Below are 27407 nucleotides of genomic sequence, written 5' to 3'. Positions count from 1 at the left end.
GCTTTTCCTACTTTTTCTTTACATTGTTAGCTCAATCAACCCTATAGCATTGCATACCAATATTCATGGAGAGATGCTGCGACATCAATGCACCACATTATGATGTATAAAAATTGTGATCTTCCAAGAAACAGATGGGCACAGGCTGGTTACTGTGTGTTGTTGTTTCTTGCTTATCAGCCTGGCTTCCCAGTGGGGGGCCAGTTGACAGTTCCTCTGAGTACAGTAGACTAGCTTTCTGTACAATGTTTCTTGCAGTTTTGAAGGGAATAATGACCTTAGCTTGTTGATATCCTACAAAATAGACTAATAAGTTCATGATTATATGCTATTTTAGAATGATTAGATATAGGTGTTTCCAAAGAAGATCTCCATTGTGTTCTTTATCTGCAGTCTGCCATGCATGTGCTAACTGATTACCCCACCCCGGGGGACCTACCGGTGGCAAGCAAGACCTGGAGGGTCTAACTTGGGGGGACACAAGGTTACAGGGTGCCTAGAGCGGAATGTTTGTAGGCTAATCCTTTACGTTGCAAACGTGAAATAATGACACAAAAGTGTCAAAAAGTGACAAAAAGTAGTAGTAAATCTGATATTTCTTAATTCTAGAATATTTCAAATTTGAGCGCAAGCGAAATATTACATGACTTAACACAAAATTTTCTCTTCATCAGCCATGGTAGGAAGGGCTTTGTTGTTGAAAAGAAACTCTTTTCTGTTACCAAAGTACTGTTTCGAAGATGCAGGGAATAACAAAGGCTGTTCCATTCTCAGCACACGTGGGTTGCCAATTCACAAAGACACACTGTGAATCTCATCACGTTTTTGTCCTTCAGTGAAGTATTTTTAGTTTATTTAGCAAAGAAACTCAAAGTGACAGAAGAAGTTCTGGAGTGAAAGAAAAACAAGATCCGTCTTCCCCTCAAGAAATAATTTGCACCTCTTGACACCTCCACGGCAATCAGGGTTCACTTTGAGAGAATGATAAGATGTACCTCAGGGCTAAAAACCTTGACAACAAGTGCCTGATGAGTCTGTAAGAAAGCTATTAAATGGTAATTGTAAGTCTCGACATAAAGCATGCCAAAGATAGTAAAGTACTACCTGTCAGAAACCTGCCATACAATAATAAATTTAATGCACAAGATAAGGTTGTATTATACAGTAGAAGAGAAAGGATCCTTACATATCAGAGAGCATGCACAAAAGTGACAGTTACTCCATTTTGAGTCACTAAAATGTGTAAAATAGCCATGGTCATATAGGGATGATGAAAAAAAAGTTATATCTAAACTTAAATGTATTAACTGAAACTTTGCAAGAATTATTATGTTCATGTAGCAAAAGAATGGGACTTTCTTATTTCAGTCTTGGGATGATAACGAGTTTCATCGCAACCATTTTATACAGTGCTATTGTAAGTTCCGAACAAAAAGTATAGTGATTAGACCTGTATGCATAATCATAATTTTGTGGACAATTGCAAATGTGCAGAAAATGAATGTGAATCATGTAATCAAGAGTACACAACTGAAAATCAATAACAACATCAGACAACATTTTTTCTCATTCTCTAGAAGGCATAACGTAATACCAGTCCATAAACATAATACTTCATGTTAAAATGCCTGATTTATAGAAACAGATATCACACTAAAATATCAAATTCAACAGTATCAAATTCAAAAGTAAATCTAAATAAGACACCGTTGGTTTAACAACAGGGTAGCAAAATAAAAATCTGAAAACAATATTATACATGTGTTGCCTAAGGGAACAACATAAAAAGCAATATCGGTACTGTAACATAGTTTTCTCCAGACAAATATGCAATTTCTTGAAATGATATGCATGAAATTTCAGTCAGGCAGACTAATTTGTTTCTGTGTAACAACTTGTGTTTTAATAAGAGTTCTTTTTGTTCATCGCATACATTCAAATATTCCATAATTCATCAGGCAGCCTTTCATAGTAGACAACAAACATGTAAGGTAAGGGATGAACATTTTTCAAACAGAAGAAAGTACAACTCACCAAGACATCCATGCATTATATTCATACAGGCAAATGCAACATCATTGTTTCCTGCAGATTTTTCTGATCAACTAGGCAGTTGACTGTAACCATAGAGGTTGCATAAGAAATTTTAACATCCTTGCTGTAACAGTGTAAGATAGATGGAAATTCAATTGTGACCTTTAACCTACCAACTGATTAGCTTGGTATCTAACACTGTACAGTTTAGGTCTCCTTCCCAACCATTACTCCTCAATCTACAGCAGGGAGAGTAATCATTTGGGAGCCGACTAGAGGTGTACAAGATTGGATGACGGGCTTACAAATAACAAAACAACATGGATCAAAACTGTCAAATGCACTGTGACTGATGGTGACTATTAGGCAATCTCCAAGCAGACATTGTGATGAACATAAAGTTTTCTGACTGCTCTGTCTTTTTTTGCTGTCTCTCTTCCCACAAAAAAACAGAAAAAAAACACACACATAACAGATACAATGGCTCTTACACAATGTGCAAACATTTTGTACAGGTGTGACATTTTGTCAGGAAAGCCATTACAACGAGGCACTTTTGACTTCCTTATGTCCTGCCATCATGAAATAATGCTCAAACATTGATGACGTTGATTTTGAAGAAACTTAAGTTTCTACATTCAGGCAACATTTGGAGATGGTTATATTCCTCAATGGATGGCTACAGAATATACAGGGTAATAAAAACAAAGGAAAATATCAATTGGCCTATCCTCTGTCTCTGCAGAATCTATTTAATCATAATACATGTATCAACTGTAAACATTTAATTCATCATCATACTTAAAAAACAGATTCCAAATTGAGTTAACATGCTATAGTACGCCCATAAAAACCCTCCCTGTTCCTGAAGTAAACAGTTTGAAACCTAACAATAATCCATAATCACACATGATCCACGGCGGGGAACAAAATCGTTGAATGCAATCAGCATCAGCCGGCAGCGCGCCTGGTGCCCAAATTTGACTTTTCAATTATCTGACATCTTTCTGCCGTAACCCAATTGCCAATGCAACAAGCTGGCTGATCAATAATTATTACCTCTGACTACATACCATTAAAAACATTAGCCAGGGATCTGGGTGGACCTGTCTTCTACTTCTTACTTTCAATTACAACTGGCTTATGACTGGCATTAACGTAAATTATATCCAAGATAACTGGGCGTTATTGTGTCCATTAACATTCCCTTCACTTTGCTCGGCATGAATAGACGTCGTCTGTTGCCGTGCATAAAATCCCCCTTAAACTGGTCAAGGCTCAGCGATCTAATGCAACCATATGTCTATGACTTTTAAAAAGAATATAATCTATCACTACCTTTATTACTCTTGATTGGTTTTCTGCTAACGTAGACTGTTAAAAGGTGATTTGTGATTGTTGGGATGTAAATGTAATTAAGAAGTTTATTACAACATGGAATCTATGACACTGGAAATCATCTTAATGCACACGCAGAATCGCCATGAATCATACAACATGACTTTCTGCATCACCATAATAACAGGGAGAGTTAGCCAAGTCTGTCATGAAATTTGCAAAAAGGGCACGTTCACGCAAGAAAGCCAAAGTAGAACATAACGGGCCACAAATGATCCGTGACGCAGCACAGGCAGTTAATTTTCCAGCAGCGGTTAAAATGTACTCCCTGTTGAAAGTAGACCTGTGAATTTATAGAGCAATTTGTATGTAAATGTGCCCAAAATGGTCCCTAAAGTTGTGGGCAACATGTGACTGTAATGTCTTATGAAGGGGCGCGATTGGTATTCAGGCGGAGCAATGGAGTAGTAACTGGGAGGTGGCAATAGAGATGTGGGCTTGGCGGAAAATGTGGCAGAGAGTGATAGAAGCATCAAGGTTCACAAGGTGATGGACTGACACACAACTTTCTCCATCCTCCTATCTCTCCCCATCAGTGCATCACGGGGAGCGTCTCAATAGTCTGTTATCACCTTCTTGCCAGTATCATGTTTGAAAGGAATATTGGAGTCCAATGGTTGCATCTACAGTGCTCATAGCCAATACACATTGCTAAAGGTCAATACACATTTTACAGTTAGTGCAAATTACACTATCCACTAGGACCTTTTCTGCTTACACAGCTAACATTGCAAGAAGTAAGAAGTATCGCCACACATTACTACATTCGTAGGTAGGTAGTAGTGTCAGAAATTATGCTTGTGAAAGCGATTATTCTAGGATTTGCAGAGGCATGAAAAAGATTACTATAAATCAATTAATGGTGTGAACAAAATTAACATACATGAACAGATTTGAATGTTCACTGGGGTTAGCTTTTGAACTACATTTGCCTGCCTTGGTTACACCAATACAGATTCTTTAACCCACAAATATTGGCTACACATATTTCGCACAGTGGTGTAAAAGCTACTTTTTGCCTTTTTTTCAGTCACACATAACATTTTACAGACAGTAACATTTTGTAGCACCCAGAAGTAATGGCATCCAACAGCATAAAATTTGCTCCATTTACACTTTAACTTCAAATGCCACTTGGAAAAAAACAGCCGTCCTCCCTGCTCAAATGGAACAAATTTTATGCCCTCCATTCTGCATGGTCATTACAACTTGAATCACATCCTGACTTGTGTGACTGGGGAATCATAAAGGGAATATTTGCCTTCATACATGATCCCACACCATGCGTGAAATTTCCTTATCTCCTCCCAGCAAATCTTTTGCCCGTTTAGTTCAGGTTCACTTGCATATTGTGCGTAGTAGGATTAATGGCTTCCAATCAAATTGTTATCGATTTTGGCCCAAGAATGCAGCAATTGGCTGGCTTGCAGCCAATCAGACCCATTGAGAGACGGATTAAAATAAAGCTGTCATGTATTTCTAGCTGTCATGTATTTCTCTTTGTTTAGCAAGTATGTGATCTCAATACAGTGTTTGGTTTTCTGAGGAAGCTAAAAATGTTACCAGTAGATATTTTAAAAGATTATTGCAGTGTTAAACGATATTAAGTTAAGGTAAGTTCGAGTTCAACCAAAATCTTTACAACTTTGTAATATCATAAATATGTCACTAACAGCTACTGGTGACCAAGACAGATGTATATCTGGATTTTCCTATTGATTTTAAAACTTTTATTAAAAATTCAACTTGCTGAACACAATTTTGGACCTCTTATGCCTCTGGGGACAGATTAGTAATACAACAATGTGGCTAACTTCTGACAGCTACATGACAGATGTGGTAAAAATAGCTTGGATCATTTACCTTTTAAGCTGTCAGGAATAGTCATTTCTTGGAACTGCATGTAGGTGAAATGCCATAAGAGTTCTCCTGTAACCTTACAGGGGTGTCAACTATTGTCGGAGCAGGTGGCTAGCCAACACATGTAGATGGCAGGATCATGAAGAACCCCCTTTGACACCCATTAAAACAGGTGGTGGCATTAGTGGCAAACTATCACAGTAGGCAAAATCTCCACCTGCCCTTTTATTCTTGTTATTACTGCCATAGACTAGATACTGAATTTCAAAGAGTAGTTAGGATAGGCATAATATTCCCGAATGGGCACATAACTAATGTTGCATGATAGATACATATACATGTAGCGATAAAGGGTTTAACCTACCGGTAAGTAAAGCAGTCAAACCTTAGACTGGGCACAAAGCATGACACTTTTTCATTTAGATAGCTAGTAGCGCAATAAGGCTTTTCTGCGGCTTGTGTATCTTAGTCAAGCACACAAGTCACCTCTACTCTTCTTGATAAGTGTGTTGGGATTTTTAAAGGTTTGAAGCTTGAGGCTTATGCATGAAGCTCCCTCCTAGTCCTACATAGAACTTCCAGCATTGATCACCATCCAATATGATGTAATCCCTTACAACATGTTTGAGCTGAGGACAACCCTATGATAAAACTCTGGCCCACGGGATCCACAGAAGTTGATCCATATGGACAATCAGCGTGGCTGTGTTACCACTTGTACCACAGAGACATTGACGTACTATGCTAAGTCAGTGCCCATGCCTAGATCAGTCAGCAACTTTACAATGATTTGGGCACAAGCCAATGGGTCAAAAAATAAAATTGTGATGTGTCCAGTTGATTTAAGGTATCACCAATTTGAGTTTATTCAAACCACTAAAGTTCCCAAGGGAATGTTTACAGCATAGGGACCAAAGCTCTCCTCCCAGTTAGCATTCCTGGCCAACTTCAGTCCAGCATCACTAACCTCTTGGGAGCAGTGACCTGACTGATACTGGACCTTCACCCAGTAAATAATGGTGTGGTGCTGGCAAAACCTGCCTGTCACACCTGGACCATGTCCTCCCTTGCCATCTTCTATTCCCTTAAATCAATTAGCTGCCATGATGGACCCAGCTGAAAGTCAGGGGACTGTGCCTTGCCCATTTGATACCATTAGACAACTAAATGTCCCCACATGATAACCTTTAAAATGACATGTTAAGTAATAAATCACATTAGAGAATAATGATTCCCATTAGAGGGGGTGTGTCCAGATCAAATAGCAGAAAATGTCACAGGGACAGGCTATCATTCCCCACAGCAGGTCACCCAGACTCTAGTAATCAATAATACTTTACCTCATCTACATAAGCTTTGAAAGGAGTCTGTATGATGCAAATTCTAAGGCAATGCGAAAATATGGCTTTTGCTTATCCCATTTACTATTGTAAATAATACACTGTAAAAATCTGATGCTGTCACACCAGCACTTGTTCCCCTCTTCCTCCTGCACTTTTACTTTTCGTTTTTGGCAATGTTACCAGTTTGCAATTTCTCCGCAGATCAGCATGATACAACAAAAAAACTTGTCACCTGGTTTATGGCATTTCAAAAACTTTTCCTTGACTTTATTTTCTGCTAATCTAATATAACATTTTCTCTGCAAAGTTGTTGCCCTCAATCATAATGTTAGTGCTTAGATCACAATAAAAAGAAAGTCTATACCACTGATAATCATGTACAGGCAACATAGGGCTCTGGTGACTCTGGTATTTTCAAAAGGAAGGAATTGTTTTATGTACCTAACCACAGGAAGATGAATGTGAAAAAGTTGCTGACTTATTTGCTTTCCTGGAACTTGAGCTACCTCCAGCGATTACAGACATGTAATAACTATTACAAAAGGTCATACTGATTTAATGTATGCACAAGGGACTTACAGCTTTCATGAGGAATATTTGCACTGATCTATGACTCTAATTAGAGCTATATGCTAATGAGACCAGTGATGAACAGCTTCATATCCCATCCTGACACTGGTAATCAAGAACTCTGGACTGCTCTGAAATTACAGCATGGATAAATCTTGTGTGTGGATCTGTAATGGCTGTGGGATTATTGTCAGCACATTTCCATTTCTTTAATATATAGAAGCTTCCATTAACGTATCCAATTCTGACTGTATCAACAGACATGGTGGCCATTCTACAACGTCTACCATATGCTGATATGTCATTTCTTTTAATAACTTTGCTAATATTTGCCTCAATGTGAGCTGTACTTGGGATTAAGTCTAACCTGAATCCCCTCCCCATTAGCGTTAGTGTTGATGTCAACCATTCTAACTGGGTGGTGGTCACATGGCTCACATGTCTGCCTCCCTTTCCCATTATGCATTTAGCGCACATCCAATCCATCATACAATCAGCCATTTTCCCTTGGAGATGTAATGAAGAAATAAATTATTCACCCGGTGCTTAATTGGCAAAGAAATACATAATTCAATTGGAAGGCAGATACATCTGCTGAAATAGCAAAGGGGATAGCTGGCTTTGTGGAAAATTGCCTGAACAAATAAATGCATGCATGGGTCTCTGGCGTTCAGGCACAAATGATTTCAAGATAAATATGCCTAGACTATAAACTACATTCCATTGCTACCCGTGTCCCTTTGCGATATGTTTATCTGCACTTTTATTACATGCAGCTCTGCCGTTCAAGCCATCCATTAAGAAAAAGATGAAAGTCCACAAAGAAATGATGAATCATGCTGGATTAACAGCAGGGACTTTAATGTCCTTTTTACAGTCTTTTGGGCAATTTGGTGCCCTATTCTTTTCGGAGTTATGACGTGAGGTTTTATGTGAATGAATAATGTATACGTTGGCATTATCCTATAAGCCTCCTGAGCCACAGTCTATGGGAAAGAATTAGTGAACCTCTAGGGAGGTATTGATTTTTAAACTAATACCACCAGATATGGGAAGGCAGCAATAAGATTACTGACAAGAGGGACAAAAGCCACCCAAGGGCATAGCTAAGTGTGCATGATGACAATAACATGATGAAAGTGTAACCTAAGTAGGATTGACATCCTTTCATAACTAAAACTCAAAACTTTCCACTACATGCTTAGTAGTCCAGCACATATATCATTGTATATTCCTTGTTCATTGATATTATTGACAAGTTTGCCAATAGGGTAGTGGGACTTTGAAAAGAAGAATTGATCGATTTAGCTCAAATGGATTTAGGATCGAAATTTTCCCCTTGATTACTGGGTTCCAACAAGCATTCCACAGTGCAGTGCCCCCTTGCAGGATGCCATGCATGACAGAATACAATTTTATGACATGACATGCCTCCTAGCAAAGATACATCCCTCTATAATATTGTAGGAAAAGAATCATGCTCCCAGGATATGGAGGGTACAGAAATTGCATAAACATGTGCTCCTTATCACCAATTTCCTATGGGCCTGTGTACAATAGTGTGATAATATCAGTTGAGGTTTCAATATCAGTGGAAACACACTTCACCTCAGGGTGGAGCAAGTCATTCTGCAGGCTTTGATTGACAGGTTAGTTTCCATGTATACCTTTAGAAGCAGATGCCTTTATTCATCATTTATTGCCCAGCAGCGGAATCCGTCCCTTTGTAGGCCTCTTTTGATACACATCACCAGACAGGATGAAATCATGGATGAAAGCCATGTATACGGGGTCCTAGATGAAATTAGCGGAGTTCCATTGAAAACATTTGTACAATAAATCCTCTGGCTCCCTTAGAATAAACCATCAAAAGATTCTTCTGCAGGGATCTAAGCTGATGTCTCCCATTTCATTCTCCATATAACACATTATTAGCCTTATTAAACAAGAAGGCGCTTTCACTTCCTGAGGGGTTTTTCATTTCTGAAAGTCGTGTTTGATAAGATAGTGACTCTCATTTTTGCAACCAGATATAAATTCTGATTGAAGAACATCCTGATTTCATTCACTGCAACACAAGCCAGTCAAAATGTAGCTTTTAGCAAACATTTTCACCAGTTTCTGTGGCAAAGTTTTTTCCTCTCAAAACAGAAAAAAAGATGATTTCCAGGTGATTAACCAAAAATACAAAAAGATTATTTCTATGTGATTTACCAAACGTTAGTTCCCATAATTTATGCAAAGGTGCATCCTGATCAACCATCAGTAATTGCTGGATCAATTATAGTTAAAACTTCATGCTTCTTTTGCTAAAGAATGCATAATCGTAATTTTCAGAACTATTAAATGTCAGAAAATACATCACTTATGCAAACAAGGTTATCATTTGCATTACCTAATGGGTGGCAAGTTATCTCCATGTTTGTACATTATACAGATCATTAAAAACTTATAGGCCAACTAACTAGAAAAATAACCACCAATCAACTCACCAACCAACCATAATCTGTGGGCTGATTCAGACCATTCAAACACACTGATAAGTGAGAAGACATAATACTGTGATTAGTCACGGTCCATTGGATGGGAGGAAGAACATGAGTCAATAACTGGACGAACACTGGAAACTCCTAAGACATGGCATTACTGACAATAATGACATACCTGTGTGGTTACACAGTAACTAATTGTGCTGGCTCCTTTTTTAATGTCTGGAGGCAATTATAAAATTCTATTTGTATCTGCTGTCACAAATGACAGCACGAATTTCAACTAGCACAGCAACACAAGTCACAAAAGTGAATGGGTATATATTCCTGTTGTGAGTAAATCATGGAGAAAATATTAGTTTAACATAGCTTTTGTGGTGGCTGAGTCATGACTTGATTCCCATGATCTTGAATGTTTTCATAAATACCATAGATTTGGCTTGCATGATTGAATTACATAGAAGTAAGTGTTGATGGCTTTTAGGTCATGCTTTACATAAACATTCACTTCAGAATAATAAATGGTGCTGTGGAATATTTGCTTCATGGAGATATCAAGAATATTAAGGCAAGCTGTGTTATTTCATAAAGATAACATTATTCAAACAGTTTCAATTTAAGGACTTTGAGTAATCCTAGACATAGCCAATCCTGCCAATGCCATGTTGAAGTTTGTGTTTAGCCAAGCAAACCAACCTTGTAGGAGTCAGTGTAATGACTTGGAAAAGGCCAGGATAGGATGTCAGGCGGCAAAGCCTTGGTGAGGATACCGACCTAAGCCGGCACCGCCATCCGAAAACAAACAGAAAGCCTGACTGCTTAGCAGACAACATGGCCATGAAAGAGAGATCACAGGCTACGAAGCATTCCACACAAGTGGACCTGAAAGGGTGTTCTTTATTGTGGCTAACCACCCCAAACAACCAACACATCCTGGTGGGTCTGGTGTCGGCATCAAGCAGGGGCAGAAAGCACCTGTCTGTAAACCCTGCTTCTGGCAACAAATTATCCTGCCTGTGTTTTGTGCCAACAACGGCCCAGGCTGAAAGGTTTTGTGCAGGACTTGAAAGTTGCGCCAACTGTCAATTGTTGTCTAAAACCATGGCACAATGGAAGTCCCTCTCAGGGAATACTAAATACTTGAGCACCTGTACTCTACATTCTACCCCCAGGTGGGACTTAGTAATCTTCTCAGATTGTCATTTCACAGGTAAGGGGATACACAGTGGCAGGGTTGGTTGCATTTGTGCAGCCCTGAACTTGAACAGAGGAGTGAGGATGCACGCCTGTTCAGGTGAGTGTTGTGGAAACAGCACACCTGAGGGACCAGACACAATGTGCAGACATCTTCCATGTCACCCCTCATCACCAGCCACAGGAGGGTACAGATGTCTGCTGAATGTACACACATCAGCCTACCCACTACATGTCAACATGCTAAAAGGAAGGTGAACTTGACTGTGAACACAAAAACACTCGTCTGGTAACAGATTTTCAGGCCTGCAATTTAAGTGACTTAATTCTTCAAGCTTGAAGTGCTTTTCTTTTGCAGCATCAGGAAAAGTTTGACAGCCAAGTGTATTCTGCCCCAAATGTAACTCATGACTGTGAGTATGAGGAAAAAATAATTATCAAGTTGCGATCCCATTCTTTGTGAAAAAATATTGTACTATTGCAAAAAATCAAAGACAAAACCTGATTCATACATTTTGCAAATACAAATTTAAAAAAAACATTTAAATAAGCCCCAATAATAATAATTGTACTGATATTAGATTAAACCAAATAAAAATTGAGTGGTCCCATGATACAGAACCACATGTGAATCTGAAGAAGCACATCATTGCGTTTCATTTCATTTCACCTTTTATTGAAATTATTCAATGGCTGCAGTGTTACACATGAAGGTTGGAGACCCTAAAGCAAAGATATAACCATACGACCCCCCATATCTCCATAGATGATCATTTCTAGCTGCATGGTCACGTTTTCTAGCCCCGGGTGCCCTAATGCAGAGGATTACTGTCAAAACTTCAAGACTTTAAAAATGATAAATGGAGGTCCATCAACTTCGCCTTGTGTCATGGACGCATATAACGGTCTTTTGTAACAGCATTTAACACCTATGATTAGACCACTTAAGCTGAATTATGGGCCCCACAGTAGAGCTATGTAATGGCCATTATTATCTTGACTATGACACTAAACGTGCTTTGATGAACAATTTTCTACTATGCTACTACGCGTACTTGCTCGCAATGGACCAAGTGTTCCTCAATGTAGAATGATGAATTTAGTACACCTGCCCAACCTTGTATAGGTAAGGACTGTAGTGATCAAATGATGCCATAATGAGTGTTACATCTGCAGGTGAATTTCCGTTCCACACTGCCTCCGTAGTTTGTCTATTTCTATTCATGGTGGCGCTGGTGATTTTTCAAGCGTACCCAGATGTCAGATGAGTGGCTGCCTATCTGACCGTTGCACAAAGTGTAGCTGCATCAACCGCGAGGCGAGGTCAGTCTTGGGGGGCAGCGAGAACCAGAATATGAATGTTCAATCCCCACGGGGCGGCACCAGCTGTAGAGATTACCTTTTTAATGCATAAGTGAGACAGAGAAAAGCAGATAGCGGGGATTATCGCACGACGGAGTGGCGCATTACCCAAACATGGCACGACGGAAGGAAAGCGCTTTTTCCCTATCGGTTCATCTGGATGCACTCCGCTGGGTCTGTTTCCAATGGCTGGACTGATTAAAACTGATAACAGTAACAAGATTTGGGAACGGTTCCCCATTATTTGGTGTCACTGTAATATTCCGTGCCAAGATAAGCCCAGGTTTGATATTTAATTCACATCCTATTTGGTGCAGGCTGATGGGCATTCCCACTTGCCCTCTGCTTATCTCCATGCAGGCAGAATCAAACCACTAAGCTGACACTCGACTCCCTAGAGTACTTTGCCTGCATTTCACATTCATAGCGAAGGATGTAAAGGCCTTATTTTCGTCAGCAAATCTTCCTAGACGAGACTCAATTACTTCCTCTTAGTCTCCATTCAAGGACAAAATGTGCTGCTGAAATTTCAGCTTGGAGATGTGGACTACGCACTAAACTGGGCCCCACAAAACAACCTTCTGTTACCGTAGGAAGCACAATATACACATTATTTCACGCCCAGCTGGCTGCCAAATGCAAGCGGAGAGGAAGCGCCAGAGGGGTGCGTTATTACGTGATTAAACCTGTATAATTTTGCAGGTTTTTCCATGTATTTCACACCCTGATGCATTTGACATACAATCATGAGACTCTGTTCCCCAAGGGTCTGGGCAATCGCCCAGGGATAATGAACGGTATATACAATACATGCGAGCCCATGCGTGCAGAAAGCTTTTTGCAGCAGCGACTGTTGCGCTTGACTGGAATCTCATACAAGGTTCCACAATCGATGTGACAGTCCAGGCACCCAGAAAGGTCCCCGGAGACCAGTGCCACTGGTGACAGAGCCATCCGGGATGGGGGCGTGATTTATCAATGTAACGGGCGCGCTGGGTCGACTTGTCTCATTCCTAAGAGGTGGCGCTTCAACTTGGGAATCTTACCTGAACTTGGACTCAGGGGAGATGAATTGCCCGCAAGTCTGAATACGACTAAGACAAAAGAGCCAGGAGATCATGTGACATCTCAGCCCCTGGGACCACACATAACAATTAGTGGCGCAGTTCTTTACAGGCCACTAAATACCCTATCTGCCTCCCAACAATATATAATTCCGCTGGTGGATTGGAAACATCTCCCGCCTATCAGTCACGGCAGGAATGTTAACTGTTACACTGATGACCAGACATGACCAGAATGCCAATAACCCATCAGTCAATGCAAGAGGTACAAAGCATGCTGCGTAGGGAGTGGTTACAGGGTTTAATTAATAGGCAGAGGAAGAGGGACAGGGAGATTGCAATGTACAGTTTTCCAGAACAATTCCCAGCACAGCTTTTGAGTGTGGCAAGGCAATAAAGCAACACAACTCAAGCTACTAACAGGGGACTGAAAAAAAAAAGTGCAGAATTACATTGGAAATGTGCACATTGACTGTTTTTTTCTATTTGTTCTCAATATATGTGGCATAAAAATATGCCCAGCCTCCAGTCATGCCATCATCACATAATTGATGACATCACCCCATAAAAAATGGAACTGAATACAAAATGACCCCATTGATATGGCCTATTTTGACAGAAAAGAAGTTCAGTCGTTTTTTGGTACACAAATACCGTACTTATCCCCTGTATTAAGCAAGATTGACTTACGTATAACGACTCTGGAAGTCTAGCAGCCATAGAACAATGTCAGTATCTATTTCCCTTCTGAAAATGTACCTTTTAAATACGCATGTCTTTGAGATCCAATGATTATGACTTACTGGCAACCTTGGTATTTAACTGCGAAGTGATACTGCAGCAAATAAATTTATTTTCACTTTTCAACTTCAAATCTCTTGCAATAGCTTCACCTTAATGACATTTTAAATCATTGTATACACATACAACGGAGGGCCATCATAATACATGTACCATGTTTGTGCTAGAGTGGGTGGGTGCATCCGTAAACTGTTTTCATTGTTACCATAACTCAACAACAAAACAAAGTAGGGAGTTGATATTTACACCATCTATGTGGAAACAAATATCAGCATAGTTTTGTATATAAACATGAAACATGTCCTTGTATCATCAATACTATCACTTGATGATTTATGATATTGTCAAAATAGTAGAAAACACTCAAGTGCCTTTCATTTGAATTTTATGTTGGTATCACTAGGTGGCCATTCTGACAAGCTTTTATGATTTAAAAGCAGCAATTTGTGAAAATATTTTTGTGAATCAGTTCATTTCAAGCTGAGCAAACTAAAAAATCCAATTAATGTCAAGATCTTATTTCTTTTAGACAAGAGTTACATTATTCCAGCTTTTATCATCAAAGTTTCTGCATTTGACTATTTGAGGTTATAGATCCCCTTCAGGAATGCTTGCAACTGTGTCAGCTTCACTAGTTTCTGAAGTTGACATTCTTGCTAAAAGCCACAATCCAACCTGCCATTCACAACGTCCAGCTGATAAGATACCTGCACTTTCCATTGTAGATAGATCCTTCAGCCTCAGGCATTGCCCCATACTTCAGGACTGTTGCTACACCAAAGTTTATCTCCTATCAAAGTCCAACAACCTGCCAATATGGCTCTACTGATCAATAAACACACACCACATAGATCCTTTTATAAGATGGATGGTTTATTTTGTATGCAGAATAATACATGATCCAAAAAGCTGCCGATAACACAAAACAAAAAGGGCATCCGTGTGTTATCAATCAATAATAAAAGCTTAATTCTAAAACGTCCTTGAAAGTTGAGTTGTCTTAACCTACCAAGCCTGCCTGGTCTCGTGCCAATTGTCCAGAGGTTGATAGATAGCACTCTTCTTAAAACCAAAGTGCAGGTACAATAGGCTTGGTGCCAAGTGATTGTACTGTACCAATCTTAGAATGAATCAAACAGCATGATAGGATTTCTTTCTTATCGTAAACTGTGTCTAATTTTTCTTGTAAGAAATCAGAGATCTTCATTTCACATTTTGCATCATAATAGCTACCTTACTGAATTTCCAACTACAGATTATCTACGGAGTGTATGAGACAATGAAGTCAAGATAAAGTGGACCTGAGACTTGGACATTGGCAGTCATTTGTGCAGCAGAACAAGGCAGAACTCTGTTCACTTACTCAGAACCTGCATGTTCCACAACTTACAGGCAGGCTGTGGTTGGCATTAAACCCAGGGATCAGGCATTCATAATTGTTTCCAATCCAACCAATAAGGAGAAGCTGCTGAATTTGGACTCTTTGATGCCCTTTGATGGGCATGCAACTGCAGAAACATAAATACATCCCTGGGAAATGCTTGCTTTTTGCATGATATTGTAGGTCAAGTACAATTTTATTACCTACACAATGAGCAATGACAAAATCAAAATAAAAGGAGCTGCAGACATATCATTAGGGACATTTGTGCCAATGAAAAAGAATCAAATTATGCTTTTTATCAGGACTGCAATGCTTTTAAAAATGATAATAAATTCCACAAACATTATCTATAGAATGCCTCCTTATTGATTCATGTTGATATGTCTGCCCTGTACAGAAGATTGACACTATCTCCTGCATTCAACAGCAGAAATATATAACAATGCTCATCTGCATCAGCCTACATTGTTATTACATTGCAATCATAAGACATTACAGCTGTTCCGATGGCACCACTTGCTTTGCGTTTTTGCACTTGGTTCTCCCTCCCTTATCATGCCAGCTTTGCCACAAAGCTGATGGACTGTGTACAGTTTTCTGTTCATGGTGGTTTCATGTCAAGCCAGGTTTCCATTGCCACAACTCAATATGTGGGTATCTGGATGGAACTTCAGATGGCTATACTTTCGTAGCCATTTCAGGCTATTTCTTACATGACTTCTGACCATGGTCATGTGCATCATATAGTCCTAAGCCACTGACTCTTTCTGCCTATTCAGCTAGGGCTTTTCCATGATGAGAAAAACTGAAGCACATTTCCAACTTCTATGCCAGCTTCCTTTGCTGATGTTATTGCAGACTGTAGACGTTCTGACAGCATTGTGTCTGTTGGATCAAAACTAGAAAGGATAGTCACCATACCGGAGGGGTCACACTCCGTACTCAGGCCAGCAAAGTAGCGACAGCAGTCCACCATCTTGTAGAAGTGCCTGTGGGAAAGTTGACAAGAGCAAGTTCTTGAGTTACCTTGAAATCTCCTTCTACAAGAGGCACAGGTTTTAAGGAATAAAATGTTAAAATGAAGCAAATCACAAAATGTAGCAGAGATAAAACCCCAAGCTAACCAGGCATTCATGTCCTGTCTGCGTAACTTCCTATTCTCACTGGATCCACCCTTCACCTGCTCACAGTCCTTCTGTGCTCGAAGGTACCTGAAATACATGTATAAGCAATAAGTTGGTGCAACAGTCCACATCGTAGGCTGGAAAATTCCTTCCAGAACAGGAAAAATGTATCTTCTTGAATTAAGAGCAATTTTGGAAAAGCTGACAGGAGTTGTGAGTCCATTTTATGCATGATGGTTTTTATACCTGTGGCATAAAGGAGACACTCTTGCTGAAGGGAGTGACAAAATGACAAAGCACACCCTACCTGTTTCCCTTCTTGAATTCCATCCCCAGAATCCTGATGGCATCCCGTGCCTGCTGGCTCTCCTTCTTGAGAACATCCAACTGGTCAATCACTACAACATCAACAGAGATGACGTTATGTACATTCTAACAGAAATAATTCAACCACTGGCTTATCCTTGTTTCCTTTCTCATTGAGAGTCTAGTACATGTAGTAGACAGAAATGCTAGATTTGGCAGTACCAATTTCGGTTTACTTCCTTGATTTTTAAGATATAACTTTAAATAATTGAGATGTATTTCTCTAGGCCCTGATGAGGGAGGTAGTAGTAGGTGGCAAAATGTTGGCAGAAAAAACATATTGTTTGTGCAGAATGTACAAAAAATTAAAGGTAGTATATATACCAACCTAATTAAACTATTTACGGATGAAAGCAATATCTGTATTCTTATCTAATACCTTCAAGGTCTTCTATGTGTATGGACAAGCAGGGGTTGATACAAGGAAACAAACTTTTCCAAGTAGTAAAACAAACTTGATATACACATGTATGCACTATCTGATAGTAACTGTTTATATCAATTGATTAATTTGCTTAATGGACTATGATGCCTTTGTAGTGTGGCCAATGAAGACTTGCCCTGAAAGGCAAAATAAAAGGTTAGGCAAACATAGGCCACAAGCCACTTCACAGTACAATGGTGGGCTGGCGCCGTGTTCGCCCTGTTTACCCAACAGTTCAGCCACACTGGGCAAAGGCGGCCAGCAGCATTACTGGACTAAGAAGGCATGCACCACAAACAGGTCTGCTTATCACCATAGCTCAGGTGGGCTGTTTGTTTAGTGTCCTGCTGACTGAGGGTGCTTAAAGCAAGCCCGCAGTATCCTACCTTTCATTGCCACGGCCTCCGGCCACCAACATCAAAGCTTAACCATAACAATCGCCTCAATGACAAAAGAGTTTCAACTGAAAACACTGCCATGTTTATACCATCACCTCTGACCTCGTGTTTGTTTTGGAGTATCATGGGTATCCAGGACCTCTCACCCAACCACAACATTCAACTCTCTTCTCATTACATGGGACAATACTTGGGGTGCAACACTCAAGATCAAAGTAATCCCAAACCTACGGTGGCTGCTGCTTTGAGTCTCTGATGCCAAAATTCAGAAACATAATTCTCTCATTAGAGAGCCGGGCATGCATCTTCTCAATTTCAACTGGCCATGAAGGTTAAAGCTCCAAGGCGGAAATAGAAAATGCCTCTAAAGGTCAGCAAGATTCAGATCTATGCCCCAGAGGCACCATGGGTAGGTGGTTGGCTTCAGGGACAGCTGGACACTATTTAGGGTATTACTGTTGAGACTGATTGTGCTGGATCAAAATGTCAGGATAATTCCTATGATAAGGATGCTGAGATAGTTACTGATAGGAAAGGGAAGGTGATTCTATCCAGGCAAAGGACAAACAGGCGCATCAACCAGACAGGATGCCGGCAAAGATGCTATCTGAAAGAGATTTTTGCAAGCAAGGTATTTACCCAGAGTTGCTTCATTTAACACCCGCCTTGCAGCCTCAAGCAAGGCACTACCACCAGGGAAGCTGGCGTAAATGTCACCAGCATTAGGCGCGCCGGATGGCTGGACGTCACATTTGAACAGAGGATGACCACGATAAACATGTCAATATTTATACTGGAAACGATTCGGTACTCTTGCACACTACTGCTTCATGCTGTCAAGACACAGGACTATCAAGGTTATTGATGCAGGCAAGTGTTTGGTGACAATACAGGTGAAACTTTGAAAGTAAATCCCAATCTGTGTACAGCCCTGCTATCTCTCAGACATGACTCTAGATAGCTATGATTGTGAGTTTCAAACATTCCAACCTTGAATGTTAAAATTGAACATAAAATACGGAAGAGTTCCATTCTTGATATTAGCACATGTCTAAACAAAGGACTGCTGAATATGTTGGTTCTAGCAAGGATTCAAAACTATACACCTTGTGTACTTTATTTGGAGTGAGTACTTCAAAGAAAGAAAATGTAGTAACTGGACTTGTCTTAAGTCATACGTTGTAAGAAGACAGTCCAAAACATCATATCAAAACAATTAAAATAGTCAACAGTATCTCACCTGTCCTGGGGATGATGATGATGAACCTTGCACTTGCAGCCAGCTGTTTGATGATAGTCATGTGATCACACAAGACGCCAGCATCTGGAACTAGGTAGGGTGATAGCGCCTGGCCTGTTACCTGCAGACTGCCTTCCAGCTGATGTACTTCTGACTGTGGAACAGTTGAAAACTTTTTAATTTAGCATGGTAACAATCAACTTGAAGGCTAGACTAAAGGTAGTCCCAAAGTCTATTTTAAGGCCATATGGGCAGTGGGTTGTTAACCACATTGTCTATGGCCCAGTATTGAAGGGAAGCCCATCCCTATCTTTCCAATGCCTTTTACCTACAAAAGCAAAGTCAGGTATCCATTTTACACCCGGCTGGAGTGAAGAAATTTGCGTTAAGTGCTTTTCCCAAAGATACAACGTCAGAAATGCCAGAAATCGAAGCCATGATCTTTTGATCTCATGTCCATTAGACTTGGCCCCTCAATGCTCCCATAACTTCTGAACCTCTTCATGGTTTGTAATGACATTTGGTATATGGGTAGTTGTTTGGAAAACGAAGGTCCAGGTCAACTTTGGGCCCCCTAGTGTGTGACCTTGGTACTGCCCCAGAACTTCCATTTTTTTATCTTTTGACCTGTAGTGTGGGTTTGGGCCCCCTAGCAGCTTTCTCTAAAACTTTAGGGACAGTATTGCAGAAATATTTCAAGGAGGATAACTAAACATGATATTCAGTATGCTGGTAGTTTAGACAAAGATGTACACAATGACATGCAAATTAGGACTTGATTTGCATAATTTAGGACATTATGTATTTCTAGCAGTCTTCGCAATAAGAAGCGCATACACATAACATATAATCTATTCGAGGTGAAACATTAATATCGATCATGCAAATGAGAGGCTAATTTGCATAATCAATGTAAAGTGACATAATTCCATAATAGAAAATGGTGGGCATTACATACTTGTGACATGTAAATGTAAGATACTGAAAGTCAAAGTCAAAGGTGTAAACCACTATGATTATGAAATGTGCAAGTCATTTGCATAATTCACTATAAAATTCTGCTAAGCAAAATGACTTTTACACAAAAAGTAGATAATAAAAATAAACTTAGTTTGGTCACTTTGCTGATATGATGCCATCTAGCAAAATTTGTCTGGACTGCACAGTGGTTACAGCAGTATTCCCTTAGGGGATGACAGAATAGAGCTTTACAGAAATGGACCTTGAAGAATAGAATGTAACATTATATGCATTCCAACATTAGATGTACATGTACTAGTATATGGAGAGTTTGGACTATCATATTCATATTGGGCAATATGACACAACATCTAATGTGTTAGGATCGGATACGGAGTGGAGGTGGAATACTTTACAATCTTGTAGGTTCCCAGACACTGCCAAACTGCAATGGGGAATTTCCAATGTCAAACCTGGATTGGAGATGACTCATATGAAATATTACCACTGCTGCCAATGACAGTGTTCCCTATTAATTGTCACATCCTACCTGCCCCACACTCTCTTCAAGGCCAGTCAAAGGAGACCAATGGGGGCTGGGGGGAATCTACCACTAAATCTGTACTTACCCAACCTTCTCCTCTACATTCCCTAGTGGCTTGTTAAATGCATCATTTTTTCAGCATCTTAACAAGGACAGATGCACCTTACAGAGTGACATGGCTTCTATGTACTGAAACCTCTTGGGACACAGTCATGCAGGCTGCCATAATTTGCCTAAAACACTGCCAAGTACCTCTCTGGAGGACTGCCAAGGCTTGTTCTCCTTCAGTCCTTGTCCCCATGGCTCAGACCCACCTTTGGGTGCCTCAAGACTTATGGTCACTGATAAAATAGTTGACATACAGGATCCCATAGACAGTCTTTGTTTATGTTTTGTCTAAACGTTGATTGGGTCCCATGATTTGTTTGTCACCTGCTTTGTGAAAGCTGCCCCCTGGCAGATCACTGCTTCCATGCAGAGCACCTGGGCATGCAAAAATGGGTCTAGGGATTTGCAACATGTTTTCAGTGTGACTAATCTTGTCTAAATAGCAATAACATGCATGGCAGCCAAATATCTAACTATATGGCAATGTTCCAAAGTTCCAAAGTCCTAATGATTCAAAGACATCTTTCTTTGTATCCACTCTTCAATGTAAGAGATAGGAAGAAAAACTGTGCCAAAAGGTATTGGTTACACATGACTCATGATCTACAGTTGGTAATTATTGAAAGGAAAGTATGAACATATAGCATTCCCCTTCATCATTTACACTAAAAATCTCCAAATAAACATAAAGAATGAAAGCAAGTCTCCTTGTAGCCGGCCTGGTCACCATTCTTACTTATAATATGGCTTAGGGGCATTTACCCGGCCAAGTCTGCTACAATAATCAATGTTCTTTTTAGCTGGCTTTTTTATTTATCCTTGTAGGTTAAACTAACCCAGGGGAACTTCCTAGGTGTGGGCAGGCTCCACTTCCAGCACCCTAGACAGATAGCAGGGAGCTCCCAATGGCATAGGTACCAAAAAACAGTTGACTTTCATTGCTAGAGTCAATTCCAAGACACTGTGCGGGTGTTTGTTGCCACTATTTAGAATTCATTTCAAATCTTTGTGATCAAGAATCTTTGTAAACATACATGTATTTGATGGTTTGAAAACATTTTGAAACTCTGCTACACTTTCTAAATGTTTTCCCGTTCCGGTGGAATATTCGAAAATTTCATGGCACTGAGAACAATTATATTCTATATTTTCTAAACAATGGCTCATCACCCAGGCTAAATTTCAAACGTTTTACTGAGAGTAGTAATGAACCCTGGTCCCTGAGCACTTGAATGTAACAGTTGCTGAAGAGGACATCTCTAGTGGCATGTCCTCCAGGGCCAGGGTCATGTCCTTGCAGTTCACTCACCAGACCTGCCATTCTATGGATCATAAATGGTGATGTATGGTGGGAATCTCCCCTTCCCATTTGTTTAAGCCAGGACCCTCTGATAGCCTTGGTGCCTCTCTGTTTATACCTCCCTAATTGGAGTAATATGCCATCCTGGTTAGATTAACCATCTATTCCCTGTAGAACAACCTGCCCCATGACTTTGACCTTCTTAACTGGAACCAGTGGACCGTAATGGTGAGGCTATGCTCATTACTGCATTCCTGGGTGTTGTCTGTATCCCCAGTATCAATAGTGGCACCAGTGGTGAGGTTTCCTCCTGATAACAGGAAACACTTGCAATCCGTGGGCTTGGAATACCTGGCATCACTGCCTCCAGGCCAATAAGTTAATCTGGACCTGGACTTGAACCAGGCAGGCTGTCTAAAATTAACCTAATACAAACATATATCACTGCTGTATCAGGAGATCAGGACAGCTACAGTATCTTTTAACCCATGGTTTACATCCTGCAACCAACCTCCCTGCTGCAACTTAGATAGCTTTCTGTAGAAGTTTCCAAAGTCACCATGACCCCTTTCAATCTAAAAAAAAATGGATCAACTTTGAAATTAGTTTAGAAAGTCTCAAAATTATTCAATTTGTGTAAGGTGAATGCTCCCAAGCCACTTAGATTTTTTCCGATCTGGATCACTTACAATCCTCCTCCAGGAGATAGTTTAGGCGTTATGTGGGCAATTCGCTTGTTTCAAATACGTACAGCAGACATAATCGAGTGATAAGCCGCTGCAGTTATACCTACAACATGTCAAAAATGTACTCATCCCAAATACATCCCAGGTCAAGCCTGTAGTTCTCTTTCTTGGTTACATCATTTTATAGAGATACAGCAGCAACAAAAGCTGGGGCATAGTTATTCCCTCAAAGTTGTGAAGAATATCATGTGGAGTGTGTGTGCAATTTGGGACTTATCATAGAATGTCATCATGTATACACAGATCATCACTATCACATAGTTGACAATGTTTCTTAGTTTGATTTATAAGAGACCAAATAGTTATTGACACCATTGGGCTTGCGTGTGTTTAATTTGATTTTGCTGTCAAAGAATGCACTAGTGTCTATGTCATTAACCTAATGCTGTCCAAATGTATGTGTAAACATGATAATGGGAAGGAACCCTACAAGGGTATCAGCTACACTGGGTTAACCTGACCACCATAAATGTGTTAAGACCCTTCCTTGACATTTGATTGTTTTTCAGATGTGATCATCAGATGTCACAGAGGAATTCAGTGATATGAAGTGTGAATGTGTGATGCATATTTAAAACTGATTAGTTGCAAACAGCACCAGTAACAGCATTGACCTACCTGCAATCTGAGTTGGGCCATGTCTCTCATCAGCTGGTTCCTCCTGGACTCCTCCTCTGCCTGGACAAACAATAAAGACAGAGAATAGACTTACAGTTGGGTATACAATCTGTACAAAGGGCTATGATAAAATATAATTTAAATATGGTTTTGACAGAAGTAATACAATATACATGTACATATATGTGGAATGTCTATGATGTTTCCTTTTATATTGCCCATATAGCGTTCACGTTTCTTTCATGAGACAAAATGATAAACATGTATGTCTATATAGAAGTAATTATAAAGGCGCAATTTGAATTAGTCATGGACTTTTATCAGTTTTACCCTTGGGATGTCAGAAGCGGGTTATCATTAAAATAATCAGGTCATAATATCACTCCCACAAATTCCAATAGAACACATGTACTTAATAACAAGCATGTTTCTAATTAAGCCAGTGGTATTTGTTATTTGGAAGAATGATAAACAATACAGGTATAAGTGATCTCAGATTATAAATAGATGTAAATACAGACTCAATACAGGTATAAGTGATCTCAGATTATAAATAGATGTAAATACAGACTCTTTGAAAATCTAATTATTACATTTTTCTGCATGCTCTATTGGGCTATGAAAGTCAAGCAAAACATTTCTGTATGTATCATATACCTACTCTGTGACATTTACACTGCCTCAGGAAAGAATATGCGTATATATAACGGAAGCGGGAGTACATGAAATAAAAGTTTATGTAATCAGATGCGACTAGGTAGGTGTGTAGGCAGAGCTGCTGGTGTTAACCCTGAATGTCTGTCTTCTGCAAACTTGTTTCCCTGTCCTCAATCACTCCACCTTCTGTCACCAACTTCATCTGCACTTCATTAGCCAATCAAAACGTTTGCATGACAGGTCAGGGTCATGACCTAACACAGGGGTTGATGGGAAGGGAAGCGGAAGCCTGTTTAGTCTCAGTGGCTGCTCATTACACTCTCTAACCACCCTGTGGGACTTTGATGAAAGCCTATCACTTGTGGTTCCTGCCTAAACTGATCAAAAAGGGGGCTGTGTTATACTATTACACACTACAACAACAAGGTAGCCAGCAGCCCTGCATCTGTCTTCCCAGTAATCACTGTTTTGTCTAGACTGTTCCTCTGGAAATGACTATCTTTCAAGACCAAGCACTTTTACTGTAAATGATTCAAATAACTAAGCATCAGTCAACATAGAGTGATCACTTTTTTAATGCTTTGCAGCATCATTTTCTACTGAAAGATCTTCAGCTGAATAAAATTGCTTCAAAGCAATTTCAAGCAATTTTCTAATCTGAGTTGACATGACACTCATCAAACCTGTTAAACGCAAGATTTAAATAAAAATGTTAACTTGCAGTCAGGCACTTGTACTTTAGATAAACGTATCATTCATGGCCAAAAAATATCCTGGTTCTTTTTTTCCTGCCATTTTCTGATGGGCAAGATGAAATGGGCAACTATAAGTCAGTAAGTCAAGTCAAATCCCAACAAAAGCTTCTGCAAGTTAAAAAGCTGAACAAGGTAGAAAGGTGACATTAGTTGGAAAGTAGCCAAATGCTTTCTCCTTTTCAATGCCAAATATACAAAAAAAGGTCTGTTGCTTCTGTGACACGTTAATTTCTTTTAATTAATGATATAATATTTGTTGTATTCTCACTATCAAAATAAATTCTGGATATTTCTTACGCCATTCCAACCTTCTCTTATATCAGATTAAGAAATTTAAAAAAGTCACATTTTTGTTGGCTCAATCACAATAAAGTAAGGACACACAGACTTGTTGATTCTCCCAAGGGAAAGAGGTATGATTAGGAACAGTAGCTGTTCCCTAGCCAACATTCTTTTCTCCCACTGACTGGCTTTTCTCCAAGTAAGAAGTTAGCAGCATGGGGAAGTGATCAGGGCAGGGGCAAGGGGAGACTGTTGGGTTTAACACTCATCTATGCTTACTGCTATGATTGATCACATTTAAGTAAAAGTCTACCAATACTGACAAACACATTTAATTTTGTGGAAACAACTCCACTGGCTTCTTGCCATAGACTTAATCCCATCTCCCAGAGTATCACTCTCCAAAGAACCAATGGATAAGCTCCTTCATACTGCCAGACTGCAGTAGAAAGTTATTATTGGTCCTCCTTAGCATGATATAGATACATGTAAATGTATGCAATGGCAATCATTCATATCACCAATCCTATTGAACATATTCCAAATTCATAATGTGTATTGGAACAATAGTGTGTCTTTGATGTAGTGCTGTGCCTTGCAGGTGGTTAGACCAATATTACAAGCAGGAAGTGCCAACTAACCCATTGACTTCCCAGAAATCTGTACCCTAGAGATAAATGTTATCATGATCTGTGCTGAGTAGCACATGACAGATATTCTGATTGGCAACAGGCTGTAGAGTTATAACTTTTGTAACTAACTGCCAGCATGAGTCAATCTCTGACCTGTTGATCATCCATGGGGGAGACTATATGAATAACTGCAATAAGAAATTGTGGCAAAAAATTCAAGTACAGTCAAACCTGCCTGAGCGACCACCTCTTCTCAGCGACCACCTGGCCATTTCGACCGCTTTTTCTCGGTCCCGATTTTTTTTCCATTGACGTAAGCATTGAATGACCTTTTCTCAACGACCACCTGGCCAACGCGACCGCGACCGGCCCAAATTGGGACCCCTAACGACCGCATCATTTTTGAGGTTTTCATCGATTTTTTATAACTAGCACGATTTTGTGCCGAAATTGGCCAGTTTGCGTCGGATTTTGACTGCCATTACGATGTTATGTTTAGAATAAAGATGGCGGCGGTCAATGGGTTGGTCAATGGGGCAGTCTACTGTAATATGGAAGGAAATTTCGGTGTAAAAAGATCCAAATTTAGTTGTAACAGAAGCTGTTTTTTAAAAAATCTATATCATTATAAAGTGAACGAATGCTGAAATGTATATAGCCTCATACATTTTTAAGAAAGATCTGTGTAACTCATACCTTTTTAAGAAAGATCTGTGTTAGTGCTTTTGTCCAACTGTACTGTACATTCACCCGGAATGTACCGGGCATTGAATTCGAAAGGTGCACTGTAGTTATTTCAGATACGGCGATCAAGAATACAGCGACGCATAAAGGCTTGTATGGTAAAAAGTTTCCTTACTGTCTAAAACGTTAGTGTATAAATATTAAGCTTTAAAACACTGTATCTTATAAAAGCTCGATAAAAGCTTTGGGTTAAATTTACAATCCACAGTGTGCGTGTTGTATTTTACATTAAAGACCTCGCTTCTTTGCGTGCGTACAGTGTGCTTGCTATTTGCCATTAAACACAATGGAAACCATTTATACTTTGCATCGGGCATGTTTGAGTCGATACTCTTCTCAGCGACCACCTGTCCAAATCGACCGTTTTTTTTTCGGTCCCCCGCGTGGTCGTCTTGGGCAGGTTTGACTGTACATGTACATATACTCTTTCAACTGCTGCCAACACCATCTCACATCCTATGCCAACTGACCTTTTATGCAACCTCCATCATACCAAAAATGTCTGATAAAAAAAAAGTAATCTCTTTATAAAACCAAACAGATCTTTGGAAAGGAAGATCAGATTTCGAGATCTTGGTCGAAAGCCATGTACTATATACAGTGTCACTTGAAGACTTTGACAGAAGTGTGCATAGTTCAGTGGCTAGCGGCCCTGCCTATGGCGTTATTTCGATTCTGGCTGTGTCGCTCACCTAACATGCATGCTACAGGAAAGGGTTGCAGTCTATAGGACGGGATGCTAAGCCATTGTCCACTGTTCATTATGCTCGTAAAAAAAGCTACCAGAGACTTTCCCGGTGCAATAAACCTGTAAATACTGTACATAGCGTCTGTCTTCTCTGTCACGACCAGTGAAAGACTATCTCTTTTATTAATAGTGCGCTGAAACTGAATCGCGATCACTTTCCTTTCCTTTTGGGGTGGGGGGTGGGGGGAAACAAATATCATGTAGAGAAAGTGTTTGAAACTGCCATATCATGTAAATAACAGATCATGTCAAGTTACAACGC

General features: G+C 39.8%; 1 protein-coding gene across 2 annotated transcripts in view; it reads right to left on the bottom strand.

The window, feature by feature from the left end:
• Positions 1 to 14967: 14967 nt before the first annotated feature.
• The window catches only part of LOC118404059 (protein SMG5-like), a 51534-nt gene continuing 39094 nt past the window's right edge, over positions 14968 to 27407 (bottom strand). For both annotated transcript variants that reach the window (XM_035803015.1, XM_035803023.1), the window contains exons 20-24: positions 23328 to 23387; positions 19052 to 19205; positions 16931 to 17021; positions 16624 to 16710; positions 14968 to 16488 (exon numbers count right to left, since the gene is read on the bottom strand). In XM_035803015.1, coding sequence (XP_035658908.1) covers positions 16275 to 16488; positions 16624 to 16710; positions 16931 to 17021; positions 19052 to 19205; positions 23328 to 23387 — 606 coding nt within the window. In that variant the 3' untranslated portion in view covers positions 14968 to 16274. The remainder of the gene's footprint in view (positions 16489 to 16623; positions 16711 to 16930; positions 17022 to 19051; positions 19206 to 23327; positions 23388 to 27407) is intronic.

Source organism: Branchiostoma floridae, chromosome 2, assembly GCF_000003815.2.
Source record: "Branchiostoma floridae strain S238N-H82 chromosome 2, Bfl_VNyyK, whole genome shotgun sequence".
NCBI lineage: Eukaryota > Metazoa > Chordata > Leptocardii > Amphioxiformes > Branchiostomatidae > Branchiostoma > Branchiostoma floridae.
Note: the sequence above shows the minus strand (reverse complement) of the source record. Positions and strands in the feature narration are given on the sequence as shown.